The 19,739-nt window shown below is 30.6% G+C and overlaps 1 protein-coding gene across 1 annotated transcript in view; it reads right to left on the reverse strand.

Moving 5' to 3' along the window:
- Nucleotides 1–16,688, reverse strand: part of LOC117181677 — a 59,072-nt gene extending 42,384 nt beyond the window's left edge. The window contains exons 1-2 of the mRNA XM_033374586.1: nucleotides 16,404–16,688; nucleotides 12,191–12,340 (exon numbers count right to left, since the gene is read on the reverse strand). Of these exons, the coding sequence (XP_033230477.1) occupies nucleotides 12,191–12,340; nucleotides 16,404–16,647 (394 nt within the window). The 5' untranslated portion in view covers nucleotides 16,648–16,688. The remainder of the gene's footprint in view (nucleotides 1–12,190; nucleotides 12,341–16,403) is intronic.
- Nucleotides 16,689–19,739: the final 3,051 nt, after the last annotated feature.

Consider the following 19,739-nt stretch of genomic DNA (forward strand, 5'->3'; position numbering starts at 1 on the left):
CATGCTTCGTTTCAATGGCTAAAATTGAAGAACTAAAATTCGAATTGGTCGAACACCCACCGTAATCACCAGATTTAGCCCCCAGTGACTTTTTCTTATTTCGAAACTTGAAAAAATGGCTCGGTGGACAGAGATTTCCAGAGAACGAAGACGTCATTGCCTCTGTAAGTGCTGATTTTGAGGAACTTCCGAAAACGCACTTTTCTGAAGGATTAAAAAAACTTGAAAAGCGATTGACCAAGTGTATAGAGCTCCAAGGAGATTATGTTGAAAAATAAAAAAAAATTTACCCAAAAAAAATTGTTTTTATACTTCATTCTAAGGATTTATTGAACTACCCTCGTACATTTTGAATTGAAAGTGCAAAAACTTGGTTTCAAAAAAAAAAGGTTTAAAAAAATTTTTAATGACTTCTTATATTTTGAACAAGAATGTGGACTTTTTGAAAGCAACGTTATTTAATTTTGCAAAATAAAAAGATTTTATCAAACATACGAATAATCTCAAGAGATATTTAGCAAGTTTGAAACGATTAAATATATTTTTAAAAATGTAAACAAAATATAGATTTTAGGAGCAGAATTTAAAACCATCATTTAAAATTTCAAACAATTAAAAAAAAATTTAACGAAAAAACTTTTTTTAAGATTTCCGAAAAAAATTGATGGAATTTTTATTTTGAAAGAATAATTTTCAAACAAAATTTAAAAATATACCCAAACAGTTCAAAATATTTCTAAAAATAAAAAGACTGGAAGATTTAAGGACAATTTAAGTGATTTTCAAAGATTTTCCAAATTTTTTGCAATAATTCAAGTCAGTTTAAAACATATTTCGGAATTCAAGAAGTTTTGAAGAGATATAAAATATTTTAAAATCTTGAAAGATTTCCCAGAATGTATCAAATATTTTTTGCAAGCTTTTAAAAAAACTCCATGTTTTTTAAACTGACTGTAATTTTTCCTTATATTTGGTCAAATCCAATAAAATACGAAAGTTATACTTCTTCTGTTTTAAATTTTCTGTTCTGTTGGAAATTCGACTAGTTGGTAAAAAAATAAATAAAATAAATTTATTAAAAAGTTTTTTTTTGGTTAAAGATTCATAATATAAGTTCGAAATTGATCTTTTTATTTGAACATTTAACTTTTTTTTGAAAAAACGTATAGTTTTCTAAAAAGTCGTTACTTTTTTGCTAAATTAATCCTTTCTGTTCAAGAATTCAATTAGTTTGTTAAAAATTAATTAATTTGGTGATTGATGATTCTAGTAATAAAACAATATCATATGTTAAAAAGTATTTTAAAAAACGACTTTTAAGTTTTACCTAGTCATTAAATCAACTTTTAAATAGAAAATGCTTTAAAGTACTCTTGAACGAATAAAGTTGACTATAAAGAAATGTAATCAACAATAGCCCTTTTGTAAACAGAGTCCAGAAGGTTTCTTATGTCTCAAAGAAGCTTAAAGTTTCCAAGGGTCTCTAGAAGGTTCCAATCACTTTAGAGTTTACAAGGCTTGTATCTTGTACGTGAAGAAGAGTGGATTTGATAAACCAGAGTAAAGGATATTTTCTGCAAACCCTATCTTCATATCTGCCTGGAGGAGATTTATCACAGAGAAGATTGGTTTTAAAATGCATTCCAAGTGGATATGAAAAGTCATTTTACAATTTTTACTTTCAGATAAACGAGTCTCAAACTGAATTTATTGCGCTTTACACGATACTGTTTTCATTTTGGACTTTCTATGAAGACTATGAAAAATTACAATTAAGCTGGTTCCCAATATTGTAAAAATTCTATCAATGTCCTTTTTCCGTATATGGGTCATTGCAAATTATCTTCGGAATTATTGTTCTCCGCTGACTTCATACCCTCGATGCTTAAAATAGTATACTAAATACTTTTATCTAGGTAAACTGTATCCTAAACTGCAAGAATCACGAATAAAATCCAGACTAAAAGTGACTTTTATTAAGAGTTATTCAATTTATTAAAATCACTTAATATGCTGTTATTTCAACCTGAATTTTCTTTAAGAAGTGCGTAAAACCCATTTCTAAAGTTTTCCAGTGATTTTGGAAGGAATTCTCAGTAGAAAATTCTTCGAAAAGTAGGCAAACGTATTTTGTAAGAGATCGTCCATTAAGTACGTTACCAATTTGGGGCTATCAATGCCCCCCCCCCCCTACGGTTGACGACCGTAGTTTTGTATTATCCCCACCCCCCTATTTTCCCAGAAAAGTAACGTAGTCTGAAATTCTCTAAAGACAGCAAAAATAAGATGATTTTTAATAAAAATAAAGGAATAAGAAGAGTTTATTTTTAAATTTATCTGCTATGTCATTAGAGATTGTACTTTACCGACAGTAGATCAACCCTCCAAACCATGATGGCAGAAAATCTACACAATATCGATCAAGTTGAGAATCATTAATAACAGAAAATGCTTAACGTCTCAATAAGACTAAATGGAAAATAATATCTTTAAATTAAAATAATTTCTCGAAAAAAGATCCTACTTCATCTTCACTCCATTGGGAATCGATCCACAAAACTTTTGATTTCCGGGCAGGTGCTTTTCCAATTAAGCTATTGGATGGATCAGAATAAGAACTCTTAAAATTCAAGAAAATCACTCTAATTTTTAGCTAGGTTTTGATGATACAAGTAATTATTTTTTAATTTATCTGCTATATCATCAGAGATTGTGCCTTACCGACATAAACATATAAAATAACATCTTAACACATTACTATCCCTATCTTAACACATAAAATAATAAAAAGATAATAAAATCTGCTAAATAAAATTAATATAAATACTATACTACATTCAATACTAAACACATTGAATTTCTAATATTTCAAGATTTTCTACCAAAGAGGTGAATTTTAAATCTAAAAAGTTATTTTTTTACGAAGGAGATAAATAAATGAATTTTCAACAAATCAGTTAAATTTTCAACCAGAAAAAGACGACTTTATCAAAGTATTTGAATTTTCAACCTAAAAAGATGCATTTTTGAGCAAATGGTCGAATCTTCGAACACAACAAGTTCAAATTCAACCAAAAACAGTTGAATTTTCAAATTCAAAAGAAGAATTTTCAACCAATTCAATTATATGAAAAGGAGAAAAATTTCTAAACAAATAGTTCAATTTTCAACCAAAACGATGGATTTTCCAAAAGAATGATTAATATTTTATTAAAAAAAGATGATTTCTCAACCAAATTTAGTTGAATTTTAAACAGAAAAATGCGAATTATCAACCAAACAGTTTAGTTACTGAAATTTTGAAGACTTAACCCCAACAGTTGAATTTTTAAACAAAAATTCACCTGCAAGAAAATTGTTTAATATCTAAATTTAATAAATTTTCAACCAATAAAGATGAATTCTCAAAAAAATGTAATACTTAATTCTTCTACTATAAAGAAGATTTTACTTTGAAATAAAAAAAGTAGAATTCAACCAAAAAGTAGAATGCTCAACAAAAAAGTAGTCCAACTTTCAACCAAGCTGTGGAGTTTTTGACCAAAAAAGATAACTTATTGACAAAATAGTTGCATTATGAAAGAAAAATTAATTTTGAAGAAAATAGTAGAATTGAGTTTTCATTCAAGTAAAAAACCAGAAAAGAGGAAAAAAGGGAAGTGTTTCCAAAACAGGGGGGGAGGGGATAAGAATTAAAAAAGGAAAAAAAGGAGAGTAGTTGATTGAATATGAAGTCTGAGATATGTTAGTACTTTTCAAATTTATTAAGTTATTATTGAATTGTACCATTGCAGAACTATTCTTCGCAAAATTCGCAAAGTTTATTCAAATTTATCTTCAGCAAACGCATTAAATGTTATCTAAGTTCTTAACGCTACTTCCACAGACTTGCCAGCCCTTGTTATGAACCACAGTTTCTTACGCATCCAATTAAAAAAACCATTAAAATGAACTCATTTTATAAATATCGATTACACTTTCAAAAGAATTCCAAATCATCCTGCCATAGCAATATATTATAATGAGCAACTTTTAAATGCAAAGTTGACATCTGTCGAATTCCGAGGTTATTTTGAAAGAACACATAAAATATTTTTTATTTATATATCTCTAATTAAAATTAGTTCGGAATATTGACCTTCGATGACGTCATGGCAATTCTACAGTCAGCGGCGGGTTGATATATTTTCTTATATTTTCCAATTTTTTTACGCGATATTTTATTCAATTTAAAAATAAGCCGGATTAAATACATTGAACGAGGTCATTAATTCATTCAGGTTGAACCAAATTTTAGGAACTGTAACTGCGGTTTATTAATTGTTTTATTTTGAGATAAGTGGAGCAGAAATCAAGTTATTATTTCAATTCGAACCTTATTCTTATCTTATAATCTTTCTCATTTATTCAAGACAATCGATCATATATATAAATATTAAGAACTTTGTGTGTGCGCGCGCGCGTGTGTGTGTGCGTGCGTGTGTGTGTGTGTGTGTGTGTGTGTGTGTGTGTGTGTGTGTGTGTGTGTGTGTGTGTGTGTGTGTGTGTGTGTGTGTGTGTGTGTGTGTGTGTGTGTGTGTGTGGTTGTGGTTGTTAATACTGCGTATATATTCAATTTTTCTATTTAATGTACTTTATCAGATATATAAAATAATTATTTTATATACCTGATAAAGGATATTAAATAGAAAAACTGAATATATACGCAGTATTAAGAACTCTTTCAAATTAAATTAAGCAAATAAGACAATTTAAAGTCTTGGCAATTTTAAACCTTTGAAATCGAAGATCCAGAAAATTTGAAAATTTCTAAATTCCACAAAAATTAAGATTTAAGAGGTTTTATATAACAAATTTTTGAAATAGCTGTTTGTCCAATTTCTCTATACATAATATCTTTTCGTTGAATCAAAGGTTTAATAAGAGCAATTATTTTTTATTATGATAGAAATTTTTTGAAATTCACTTACTTGTTTCTAAAAAATATTTCGGTATTTTAATAAATTAGGCAATCAAACCACGTGAGTAACTGGAAATTCCAGAAGGCAGGTGAGCAAGGTTCCTCAGTTATCTGGGCCGCAAAAACGAACCGAAAGGCGATTAAGTAACTGTACTCAGCAAGTATAGACTTGTTCAGACTTCAGAGCAGAAATCTGTATTATACCGTTTCTCGTCTCTCCGGTTCTAATTGTAAATTCTTAAAAACCTATTTTACCGGAAGGACCAAATGCTATTCTTTTGTCATATAAACGAAGAAAAAGTATAGGCGCTATATAAAAATGAACTATATTGTACAATAGCAATTGATATACCTCACTAATTGCGAGACCCCATTTTTCAATAGTAAATCTCCTGCGATTGTAGATGTGATTGACTTGAACAATAAAACTGTTCATGTTATTTTTTTCTTTGAAAACCAGGAACCTTATAACGTTAATGAAACGCGTGATATTTTATCTCAAAATATTTGAACTTCTGCATAAATCGTTTATTTTTTTTAAATATAAACTGAAAAAATATGTATACACAGTCTGAAACATCAAAATCCAAAATTCTAAAAAATTGTTCTTATTTACAAGTTTACATTTGGAACGTATAATTTACGCAACTATCATGTTATTATTCAAAAAAGGTCATAGTTTATAATGAGGAAATAAAAGAAGGAATTAAAATTCTTTAAATTTGGTTAAAATATAAAAAATAATTCTTTACAGTTTATTTATACGCCTCCCTCTAGAAGCTTTTAAATTATCAACACTAAAAAATAGAACTAAAAACGGTGAAACATCTGCGTTTGAAGCTTAAGCTGATAAGTTCCACCCGTGAAATTTCAAACTTTCTGCATTTATAAACTCTCTCTACAGAAGTTTGAATTTTAATTGAAAGCTTTCAACAGATAATTAAAAATATGTTCTCCGAAAATATAAATAACAAATATTTGTTTAGTGTAACATGCATTTTCTGTGCTTCTTGCTTATGATATAATAATTATATTTTGAAAATAAAAAGTTTCCAGCATTATGTTCCCACGATAATTGAAATCACTTCTCATTCCGTATGCGGGAATTCCATTCAAGAGGCATTTACAGATATGAAATTTCGATCGTTTAATTAATTAATTTTTATGTCTCACAGAAGCTTTAAATTGGTTTAATAAAATTCTAGGCATTATCCTTATAACAATACAATTTAATTTCTATTTGCTAATTACAGTCGAACTAGGATTTGGGCCTCGTTTTTGTTCAGACCTTCGGTTCAAATCCAGCTCTCTGAACGTAAAAAGTCAGGGCCGCGTAAACACTGACAGTGAACTTGCGTAATGTGACGCAACTTGACGCAGTTATCCAGCAAAGCCGTTATTATCGCTACGCTACTATAGTCACATCATTCCCTTTCAGCCCCGCGACTAATCTCGTATACTCGTATATCTCTAATATTGGACTGAAATTATTATATTGTATACATTCCAATATTTGAATTGATTTCTCTATATACGGCGAGAAATTTAGGGAGATTGATTCACGGATCTGCTCCTTGATTTTATCACGCATTGAGGCGAACTAAGATATCTCGGAACCCTTGCGTTTAAGGTTGTATGTAAATCCCATCCCCGTACAAATAGTAGAGTTCAGTGGGGCGCCGTCAAGCCATACTAAATTAAAAAAATTTCACGGACTGGCATGGTGAAGATTTCAGTGCGCTACTGGCATAGAATTCGTAGAATGTGTGCATACGTATAGTTACCACTGCAATGACAGCGGCAGATTCGTAGATTCTGCAACGTCGCAATTAAAACCTAACCATGGCTGATCAACTGTCATGTGCGTTTGAATAGCTTGGTACAGCAGATAAACTGGAGAGAGGGAACAGTGTTGCTGCTAGGCGATACTGTTATATTTATCAGTTTGAAAGTGACTTTAATTTCAATCTTTTTCATTGAATTATCTATGAAACTACACGGTGGAGAAACTTGATATATATATTTTTTAATTTGTATTTACAAGCAGCACTCATACCGACATTTTTAAATTTCTCTGCCAGTGCGTTTAATTGCTATAAATTAAAATGTGAAGAGCGCCTATGCACTGTTCATGAACTACATGTTAAGGTAGTCAACTTTGACATTAATTATCTCCGCATCGGTACGATTAACAAATTTGAAATTAATTTAGCATACAAATCATTATTACATTTAAATAAAGCTCTTTTTTCAAAAAATTCAACCAGAGATTGATTTTTTTACATACAACCTTAAAGCATAGGTCTCGAAGTTTCAGGCATTAGGCCACGTTTCTTTGATCTCAGATCTCGAATTGTATGCTTTTATATCGTAGAGTTCGAGACTCTAAAGTACGTAAAAATAGTAGCTTTAAAATCACACAATTCCATGATTTTATCTCTTGAAATTTCTCTCCATGTATAAACTAAAATTTATTCTTTATACTGCATCGAATAAAAATCAAAAGCATTAAATATTAAAATTTTTTATTAAATCTATTAAATTTTAAGCAAGTCCGCATTAAAAAACCTCTTCTGTCAATGAAATTTTTTAAAAGAATATTAAGATGTTAAAAGCGCCTGCAAATAAAAGAAAATCCCAAATATTGGTTTTCAAAAAGTTATAAATATGATACTCTTCTGAGTTTTCAAAGTACTTGAGATGAAAATAATCCAAATTATCAAGATTTCGAACAAAAATTATAAATTTAAAGAAACTTAATAAAAATTAAACGATCCTGCCATTTATTGCATTTAAATTCTTCTTACTGAAAAATAATCTTGATTAAAGATGATAACAAAATTCGTACGTTTTTCGACGAATTTCTTCTTGATGGGCCCATTAGTTTTTTTATATAAGTACGAAATTCTACGCATTTTTCAACGATTTTTATTATTCGCATGTGAATAAAAAAGGGTCGACCTCGATTCTCGGGAGGATGAAAATATAAATTTTGTCATGGAATACTGCTATTACCTGTTCTACATTTTTTAAATATAAAATATATTTTTTTAACGATTTTTTTTAACTGTGCGTGCAGAATTGTAGATATTGGATATTATTTGAGATTTTTTTATTCTCATAGGTAAGTGTGGGACGAACTCTACGTGTAGGGTACAGTGGGGTTAAAAGAGCCGCGGGGAAAAAGTTCCACATATTATAATATGTGGATTTTTAATGACTTATATAAGTTTTAATGGAAGAACTAAAGAAATACCTCATTTAGTTTGAACTCAGTGTTATGAAAAGTCAACTTTTACCACTTTTGACCGCGCCCTACAAATTATTTCTTCTTTTTTTACCGTATATGGCACTTTTTCCCCGCACTCTGAAAAATATCTGATATCGTACTTAAGAAACTGTGGAAATCTATAAAGTTGGAAAATGTACATTTTTAAAGCTTAATGTTGTATAATAAAGTTTGATTTTTATAAGTCGTTATACGATATAAACGCTTAAAGTTTTAAGTGTAAATTTGTAAGGTGTAAAATTGTGATGTGCACAGCAGGATTATAAAAAAATTCTTTTTCATAACACATATATCAAAAAGTTGACTTTCGATGTCCCCGTAGCGGGTCGAAAGTTATGTTTTCAATCCTAGACTAGAAAGTTGAAACAGGCGACTGCAAAAGTCACTTTACGCCGTAACCGGTATCAAAAGTATATAAATTCTATTTTATCTACAGTTGTCTGTAGCTATTCTCCCTCTGATAGAACCTCGTTTCGAGAATAGAGGCTAACTTCAGTCTCCACCTTCGAACGTGAACGAGTTTTATGAATAACCTACAAACTTTTATTATTAATTTGTATTAGAAAGAACAATTTTTCATTTATCCAATTCAAATTTTCGCGGAACTTTGACTAGAGCAGCTTGCAACCTCCCCATTGCGATTGCGTTAGAGCAGAGCAAACAGAAAAATCAATAACTGCTTATAACCTCATCGATTGGTAAACAGTGGGCAATCAACGAAAATGTCGATACTTTGTTCTGTGAAGCTTATAGATGAAGTAGAAAACCATTTTTTTACTTCTTATTGTAAGTACAGGGGTGTTAATCATTCTTTTATTTAAATCAGGATTGATATATTCTTATAAAGGGGGGCTCCGCCCCCTCGACCCCCCCGACGGGGGCTTCGCCCCCTCCGCCCCTCTAGGGTTTTACCCTAGGGACCCCCCCCCCAATTCTCCACTTGATGCCCAATATACTGTTTAATTACTCTCCAGCGTATCATTCTAACCTCTATCTATTACTGCCTACATATTTACAAACAATAACACCTTTGATGAGACGCAAAGAAGTTTCAGGCATCTCAAGTCAAATTTTCGATATATTTTTTATAAAAAATTGTATGCGCAACTCGGGGCGAGGCAATAATTTCACTCGTGTAATATCTACCCTCGCTTCGCTCTGGTAGCTAACTTCACCCTCGTGCAATTGTCGCCCCTTGTTGCGCAATATACTATTTCCCGAGAGGAACGATCCCCCCCACTCCATTTTCTGAAGTCCATGAAAAAAGAAATCCCGTTTTTTTCAAATTGGTCAATATTAAACCGGGCTTCCGAATTTTTTAAATGAACGTGGGATTTGGTACATCAATTTTGTATAAATTAAAGTTTAATCACGTATTGAGGAAAATTACCCCAAATAATCGAAAGGTGAGATTATTTTTCGGTATACATGGCACAGTTTACGGATGTCAAGTTTATATTTTTTGTTTAACATTTTTTTCAATGTATTAATAACTTATATTTGTATAATTTGTTTTCCAAAAATCAGGAAAAGTTACTATTTACTTTTTTCTTTAAAAACTTTTTGCAATTATTTTCACAATTAAGAATTATTCGAAAAAAATTGCAGTAAGTTAACTTACTGGAAAATATATTTAAACAAATGAACATTTCAACCAACATTTATTTTATAAGTTCTGAAAAAAATGGAATAATAAGGAACATAGTGTAAAATCTTTAAAAAAACAAGAATTTTCTGCACATTTCCTATGAAAATGCACAAGCCATTGATTATTCCTTGTGTTCATAATTGCAAACTATACTTCATAAAAAGACTGCATTAAAAATTCATTAACCGTATCATTCATACCAAGAATACTAACTTTTTACGATTTACATCAGGAAAAAATGGTTTAGAAAGTTGAAAAATATCGAAAACATATTTAATATTATAAATATTTGTTAATTGTGCTACTGACTTTAGAACTTGTTTGTTTTTACCGAATAATAATCATTGATGTAACTTAACCTTAATTTTAACAAAGTTGATAACAAGTAATTGATCATTTCTCAATTTTTCAAACTAATCTTGTCCTACTAATCAATTTGAGAAAAAGTTACTTTACGTTTTTCGGAAACATAACAAAATTGTGAAGGTCGTTGCTATTCTACATGCAGAAATTAAAATTGTGATACATTGTCAAATGTAAAATTATTCTTGATAATCTTGTCAACTCTATATTTGTAAGGCTCAACGCGTAAAGTTGTAAGGTTCTAACGAGTAAAGTGTAAATTGGTAAGGTGTTAAGTTATAAGCTTTAAAGTTTTGAGGTACAAAGTTGTAAGATGTACAATTGTAAGATATTCAGTTGTAAGGTTTGAAAATTTAATGCATACAGTTGTAAAGGTGTTTTTATTTTTTAAGTTGATAAATAATGTGAACGTATTAAGTTTAAAAATGTAAAATTGTAAGGTAAAAAGCTTCAAATTGTAAAATGGTTCGGTATAAAGTTTTCAAATGTAAAATTGTTAGGAGTAAGGCGTAAAGTTGTAAGGTTAAAACCTGTAAAGTGTAATTTGCTAATGTGTGAAGTTGTCATGTGTAAAGTTGTGAGGTTTTAATTTATAAGGTGTACAGTTGTAAGATGCACAGTTGTAATGTGTAGAATTGTAATGTGTAAAATTTTGATTCTTACAGTTCTGAAATGTAAATTTGTAAGTTGTAAATTTATAAAGTGTGAAGTTGTATAATATCTCCTTTTTTATATGTTGTTATATAATATAAATGTGTGAAGTTTAAATATAGTTTTAATAAAGTTTTTAATAAAGTTTTAATAAAGTTGTCAAATGTAAAATTGTACGGTATAGAGTTGTAAAATGTAAAGTAAAGTGTAAGGCGTTAGGTTGTAAGGATGAAACGTGTAAATAGTGAAGGTCTTAACTTGTACAGTGTACTATTGAGACATTTAAAATTCTAAGGTACACAATTGTAATGCATAAAGTTGTAAAATTTAAATTTGGAACACGTAAAATTGAAAGTGATAAGGATGTAATTTGTAAAGTTCTAAATTGTAAATTTGTGAATTATAAAGCTGTCAAATATTACTTTTAAAGATGTAAAGTTGTAAAGTATAAGGTGGAAAGTTGTAAGGTATAAACATGTAAACTGTTAATTGGTAAGGTTTTAAGTTGTAAGTTATACAATTGGAATGCATAAAGTTGTCAAATGTAATTTTTTATCGTCCTAATTTCGAAATTTTGAGATTTAAATTTCTCAAGTTGTAATTTATTAAGTTCTAAAGTGTAAAATTGTAAGTAATAAGGATGTCAAATGTAAATTTTAAAGGTGTAATGTTTCAAGCCGTAAGATAAACAACTACAGTGAAACCCTTCAATAACCCTCCCTTCTATAGCTATTCTGAGAAGAGACGCCGCGCCGCAGGTAGGTGTGACAGGAGCTGCGGGGGATCTGCGGTTGTCACTCAGAAATGACCAACAAAAGCGGATCGGGCCAGAATGAGTTAGTTCCCACCCAGCGTCAGCCCCAAAATCGGCGCTATAGAAGAGTTTCACTGTATGAGGTTTAAAAGTGTAATGTGTAAGTCGGTAAGGTGTAAAGTGGCACAGTATAAATTTACAAAGTGTGAAGTTGTGATGTGTAGAGTTGTAAGGTTGTACAGTTGTGAGGTGTAAAGTTGTAAGAGGTCATTCACAAAATACGTGATACGTTTAAGGCGGGGGGGGGGGTGCCAAAGTATTATTATCCATGTGAAGGCCAATGGTAAAAGTAACACACAGGGCGGGGGAGGGAGGGGGGAAGCTCCTGAAAGATATATCACGTATTTTGTGAATGACGCCTGAGGTGTAGAGTTTTATACTATTTAGTTTTCAAGAGTGAATTTTTCCCTGGTTCTTTAGTTTTTAAGCATTATTTTGTGTTGTGTTAAAGACTGCTGTACTTACATATGCAGCAAACACCGAAACCAAGTGCACACGGTCCATGGGACTTGCCATGCTGGATCCGACACTCGTACGTGTTCATGCATATTCCTCCACGTCGCTTATCCTCGGAAAAGCACTCTTCTTCCACCGGTACGGGAAAAAAGTTGAGAACTGCAAGTAGTTACGTCAAAATTTAACGATTGAAAAAAGGAACAATACTGATCCCACCCTCTTATAAGCCAAAAAAACAACATACACCATCTTGTCGACTGTAACGTGATACTCGACCTTTAGTTTAACGCTGAGTGATAATGGACGAAATGTTTCGCTTATGTGCCAAAGGGTGCTTTTCAAAGGATTTAGAATAAATTTAAGTATTGTGTTTCCAACCCGAACAACCTTTCTCTAAAATAGACAAAAACTCCCATTCTTTCAAATACTGTAATTAATATTTTTAAATACATTCAAGATTTTTAAACCCAATTCAAGTTATTCTATTTTACAATATTTTCGAATTTTTAATGATTTACAACTTTCAACGTATAATCTCTTGCTTATAAAAATTAGAGCAACGTTAAGATATGATTAGAAACAAATAAATAGTGTGATAATTGAAAAAAGTGTTCAAAGATGACAAAGTGGTGAATATTTTTTTTTCTTTGTCATAAACAACGTATCTCCTCACAAAGTTGACACTTCACAGTGAAAACTTGAGTATATGGGGGTTTGGAGACTTCACATAATATAGGTATACAGCGAGGTATACAGTTTCATGGTGTTCAACATAATGTGCATCTCTTCTATTTTCTTACGGTCGTTCGTGTTTTTTTTCTCATTCTCCCAGGCACCTAACATAACACCTTTCATATAACCAGAAATAAAATTATCAATTTCATCCTGTATATATAATGATTCCCATTTTCACTTCTTTCCCATGAGAAAAGGTTCCTGAAATTTAGATTCAAGAGCGACGACAACCCCGAACTGAATAATTTTGAGCAGCACTTTATCCTGTAGTGAAACATCCCAGCAAGAGAATCTGACGTTCCTTGAATATTTCCACGTTTTGAAGACAAGGAAGCTCAAAAATTTTAATAAATATTCCGAAATCTGAATGATTAAGGAGAATTAGAAGATGTTGGATTCTGATGGTATACTGGACTAGTTTACGAACAAAGTCGAACATCTTCTAATTAAATGCTTACCTGTTTAATATCAATTAACATCAGGTAAGCATAGAACATGGTTGAAATAAGAAACAACAATGAAACAGCAAACTATACAGACGGGTTCTTTCAAAAGATTGGAAATAAAAAAATTGGCAATAGTCAAGTTTAAGAGAATGGAGTGAATTAGGTAAGTCTTTAGAAAAACTGCAAATCGTCGAAAATTCCTGCTACGTTACAGAAACAATTTGGACCATATACTAAAAAAAATCTATCTTCTAACTAAATTCTTACCCAGTGAACATCAATTAACATCAGCGGATTGAGGAAACAATTTTGCAGTAATTAAACATTGTATTGTGAGGGAAGAGAATACAAAATCCGAATTTTATAATTCATTTTGTATTGAAAATTTTATGTAGTATAAGCTGGCAATTTAATTAAATTAACTAAGTTAAAAATATAGAATTTTTCAGTCTTTTTCTTATGTATCTATTCTCAATATGTATTTTCTCAGAATAATGCATCGAATTCTATAATAAACTATTAACTATTGAATTTTCCATCTGCTTTGAGTAGTTTCATGTAATTGGGTAGTGGGTAATTGAACTCTAAAACTCCAGAGTTATAGTGTTTCACTTTCAGCAATTTCATTTAATTAGAAAGTTAAATTGCATTAGCTTAGAACTCTTATTGTGAAAAGTCATCAAAACGAATGTATGGAATATTGTCATTCAAATAAAAAGGAGAATACATACATAATTATGCAACATGGTATTATAATGTTGATATTTCGTTTGAAAATTAAATTTTTTGTTCAACTTTTGTATTTATTTTTTAGAGTTTAGATAAGTCAATTCAAACATACATTTATTTTTTATTTTCCATTGCAAAATACATCAAGTTGAATTATTTTATACAATAATAGACCATACGTAAATAGTGGCTAAGCAAACTGATTAAGTGTTCAAATAAATTTACAATAAATTAAGGTATTCTCATTTTGGAAAAAAATCATATTTCGAAAACACATAACAAGTTAGCTTTGAAAAAATCCAATAGTTTTTCTATGCATTGCCTAATGTTCAAATTATCTTTTGTATCTAATTTTTTTTAGTTGATTTCGCCCTTTACACCCTGTTAATTAAATAAGCATGTATTATAAAAAGCAAAAATTTCAATCATGCATATAAAGCAGAATTTTATTCTTGTACGAGATTTTGCATATAAAAAGAACGTTATAATGTCACAAGGTCACTACTACGACTCCAAGCGAAAGTCAAGTCACGGGTAGGTTCTAAAATATACCGTTATGGGAATTAAAGTATGAAATATAAGAAATATATAATCAGACACTTTATGATAGCGATGTCCCACTTAATCAAAAATAAAAACAAGCTGTCTTTAACGGCCTGTATAAAGTTGCAAGTACGTCGCTTAAAAAATATTTCATTGACTAATAAACCATATCACATTAATATTGAATAATTAATAATAAATTATTCAGTCATATTTACACGTAAATTAAGAGTAATATGATTATGAAATTTTATTATCAATATGAAATTTCTATAATTTAAAAATAGATTTATTTTCTAAAATAATTTATATTACATTATTATATTAAGTGCCATGAATAACTAAATGGTGGGGGGGGGGGGCACAACACTTAATATTTTCTTCCAACAAATTAAAAACACGTAAATATCACGTTCAAGGCTAATTCTATTCTCTTTCTGCCAAAACTACGTATATTAATGTATTTTAAGGTTCTGATTACGAATATACATTTCTTCTTATAGTTTCCTTCTGAAATTAAATTTAAAAGTAAGAATTTATTACCAACACAAAAATTTGATTCAGTTAATTGTGAAAAGATGTTGATTATTTTAGTCTTTTCTGACAGAAATATACATGTTTTTTGGACAACCCAGGCTGAACTTTTACTTTCGGACTAGAAAGAAGATTTTGAAAAAGGTTACAAAAGCATTTATCCAAAAATTCAAAAAAGTCATTATTAACCAATCAGCATATCAAAAATATAAATGTAAGACAAGATTACTATCACTAAAGTTTATAATTTTACAGTTTAAGTTTAAAGCATGGTTTCATTTTTCATCTGTTTTGATTTCTTGAAAGGCTTTTAAACTCCTTCAAATCCTTTTGAATTATTTTAAATTCCTTAAAATCTTCTGAATTCCTCCGAATTCTCCGATATATCTAAATCATCCACATTCTTTATATTCGACTAAATTCGCTAGATTTCTTACATTATTTGGAAATCCGTGGAGTTACCCAAATGCGCGAAATTTCCTCAATCGTCTGAATTACTTGAATTTCTGCAATTCTCTGAATTCGTGGAATTTCCCGAATTATGGGAATTAAGAATATTTCAGGAATTTAGATAAATGGAAGGAATTTAGGGATTAAAAATAATTCAAAATTTATAAGGAATGCAGGAAATTCTTAAAATTTCCGGAATTTCTTAAATATTCCAAATTCCGAGAATTCAAGTAATTCAAGAAATTACAAATATTTGAAAATTTCAGAAATTCAAGCAATTCAAGAAATTCGAGGATTTAATGGAATTCAGAAAATTTCAATGATTTTAGAACATTAAGTTAATTTAAGGAATTTACGAAAATCAGAGTATTCAAGAAATTCGGAAAATTTGAGAGATTTCAGGACATTAAGAGAATTTAATAAATTCATTAAATTAAAGGAATTAAAAGAGTTTCGAAAATTCAGAGAATTCTATTAATTTAACCAGCATGACTTGAACCAATTTTCAAATACTCGAAAATACTTTGATTTATTTTCAGCAAAGCAAGCCTTTTTCAAACACCATTATCTCTAGGAAAAAGCACGGCTCCTAAACGTAAATCCGTTTTATTTCTGACTTTTTTCACGAGCAATCAACGAATGCTTTTCTGCAGGAAACTCGATGCCGAGGACCAACTGTCGTGCTAGGTGTGCAAGGCAATTACAAGAGGCAGGTGATCGACGAACGAGTAATTAGCGCGGGAGCTCAGTGGGTGGGGAATGCATGGCTGCTATTAAATACTCACCCCTTGGAAATCGGATGCCAGCTTCGTTGGACTCAAGCAAATTGTGAGGCTGGGGGTTGGGGTTGGACCAGATTTTAAACGAGGGCCACTGGTAACTCGGTTTGACAAGAAACCCAAAAAACACAAGCACAAGGTAATGACAACCACCTATGGTGATCAAGTGTCTTAACGTAAACCACTCGCGTTTTGGAGCCAAGGGCAAAAGCGAAAACACTGTGAAACACCATGAGATCATGGTCGACATGTCACTGACCGATGGTGCAGCCGCATCTCTTTGCTACCTGGACGCGTTCATGTATTCTCAAGGTCTGGCACTGAGGCGGCAGACCATGAGCCATGAGCCAAAAGGAAACTGGGTGAGCAGTCCCCTTCTCCTGGATCCTGATTTGGAGTTGAAAGCATCTACATGGAATTATTTCTGGATTTTGAATAAGGGAATCAGTTACTTCATGATACTCGATGCAAAAATAAGTGATTTTGAAACATTTCAGTCATATTATCCGACTTCCTGGGATATTAGGACTCAATTTCTATGATAACTATTTGTTTTAAGACTATGAATCTTGCAGAATCTAATTAATCTATATACGTTATCTCACTAAAAACATATACGATACAAAATGTACGGCCAAGCAAAATGTTATCAGTACAATCAACATATCCCACATAGCACACTTCCCGAAAAATAGTATTTTCTTTGTGCTTGGTCCAAGTAACTGCCAGAAAACTCCAGGCCCTTTTTACTTACACCAACATTAAATTAATTTTTACGTGAATTTGAGGAGGACTGTAATATTAAAAAAAAAACAATATAGTGAAAAATAGATTATGTTATAGAATTTCGTAAAAGTGACATAAAACCGTGTTAAAAAATGACAAGTGATTTCTTTAAATCATTCAAATTTTCTGTCCCATACTATGTTACAAATAATAAATAATTAAATTATCTATTATTCCTTGATAGCACGGCTATCAAGTATTTAAAAGCAAAACAAAAATATAAATTAATATTTCAGATTTCAAAAACAGTGACCTGTTGCAATAGCAAGTTGAATTCGTCGTTGTAAAGTAGCTTCTGAAGTCTGAAAAATTGCTTAATTTTTCGAACTTTTCAAAAATTTATTGAAACACTGAAAAAAAAGTTGGTGTAAATTTACATCCTGCGACGATGGAAATTATTTGATCGGTGTGGCACATAGTAGATAAGCAAATTTCTGTAAAAATACATATTTTTCTTCTCAAACTACGTCTGCCATGAAGAAATACATGCAGGACGTACATTTCCCGTCGTCGACCGTAAAATTACGTACGGTTCGTAAGTCAATATTTACAGTAAAAAATGAAATGTTAAGGTTCGGTCTCCCTAAACTTTTCCGTCATACTCAAACATCTTTTATAGTTATTAAGAATGACATTTGATATAATTATATATATATATATAACCTTTTATAAATTTCCAAGTTGGCCAAAATCGTAAAAGAATGGTCAAAATTTACGTCCTGAAAAATAATTCTGTCGAGTTTGTCCGCGCGGACTTACTCCCTCGCAATAGAAAAGCACATATCAAAATTTACATGCCATAGAATAAAGTCATAATAAAATTTGTTGCAAAAATTTTTTAGAGGGATAAAATTTTATTTAGACAACTTCGCGTTTTTCAAAACACATGTGTTGTCATTGAAAAACGAAAAAAAGTTTAACCGATATTTTGTTAAAGTTTATCCTGTAAAGTTAATTTTTGTTGCGGAGAATCCTTCATCGGAAATCGATGTAAAGTTTATCCTATGTTTTTGCTGTGCCACTTTCGTAAACATAACGTCCCAAGTAAATTTATCACCTTACGTAAACTCACTATGTCTCCCACTGATCGAATAATTTCCATCATTGGACGTAGTAATTTTACAGTCGACTGCAAACTGAACAACCTCCGTTTTATTTTCACATTGTTACGCGAAGTGAAATTACACTACATAGATTGCAAATAAGTACTGTAGTATCGTACATTAATCAGGTTACATATTATAATTTGAAAATGCAATGCACGTATAATTACTAGCTGATTGTAAATATCACCAAAGCTTCTTTTACAGTGTGGTTGTACTTTAAAAGAATATTGAATTATTAAATTATTTATTCTTCTTCACATTTTATGAAAAATAAAATTGTATTATATCGATGGGTTCTACTAAGAATAGGCTATGTTTTTGTTACCGTTAAGAATTAGGCTAGCTTTATTTTGTATGAAATTTAGTTAACATATAGAAGTATTAAAATAAATAAAAATCTTTTAAAATTTCTTGTTTTGGAAGTTGTAGGAGCCTAAATTTCATTATAAGCTGTAATACAAAATGCTGAAGTTTTGAATTCATTGAAAATATTTTGAAAAATAATACGTTATTTATTACTCCTGAAAACTTAGCTAAATGAAGTTAGCCTAATTCTTAACGGGAACGAAAAGATAGCCTATTTTTCGTAGAACCCATCGATATTTATCAAGTTATTTACTGCCACACTTTAACTAATAAATTTAAATGTTGCTAGTAAGCCCCAGGTGAGTAACATGCTAAAGATTGTAATTTTTTCATTTAAAAGGGCAAAATCTTTAAAATATAGTAAAACCTGAATTTAATGTCAATCCAGAGTCTCAGAACTATTTTCTAACTCTCTCCTGTTTTGCCTCTCTCTCTCTCTTGTTTCTATCTCAATTTTGTGAAGTCTGAGTGAGCACCGCACAGCCCCCCGCAGCTCCTCTCACCAATTCCCTCCGCACGGTTTCAGTTCTCGGAAACACTAACTCCAGATTCGACTATAATTAGTCAATTAAAATTTTCTGATACGTAGTCCAAGGTATGCATGTATCGAAAACTTATTGAAAAATTACATTATAACCACTTGAATAGTGTAAGCTAAGAGGTCGACTGGATTGTTAGAAAACCAAATTTTGAACTTTGAATCTGAAATGAATCAAAATTTCCGAGACATAGTTTTAGATATTCATCAAACAGAGTTATGTTGACAAATCTTGTACAAATTGGCTTAATAGTGAGAGCTTCAGGTCGACTGAACTGCTAAAAATCTTAGTTAGAGTCTTGAAATCTAAATTTCGAATAAATAAAAACGTTGTCTAATAAAGTTACGTTAAGCATTTTTTTTCAAATCGATTCAATAGTGATCGACTGCATTGCTGAAGAATTGAATTTTTGTGCAATTAAATATGCAAATTAATAGTACCAAACATCCGAACTGCACTGTATCGATGTTTCATTTCATCAGACAATTGTAAATTGAAAAAATATTTTTAAAAATTTTATTTAAAATTTGAATAATCTGTATTTT

The sequence above is a fragment of the Belonocnema kinseyi genome, chromosome 10, assembly GCF_010883055.1.
Source record: "Belonocnema kinseyi isolate 2016_QV_RU_SX_M_011 chromosome 10, B_treatae_v1, whole genome shotgun sequence".
In the NCBI taxonomy this organism is placed as follows: Eukaryota; Metazoa; Arthropoda; class Insecta; order Hymenoptera; family Cynipidae; genus Belonocnema; species Belonocnema kinseyi.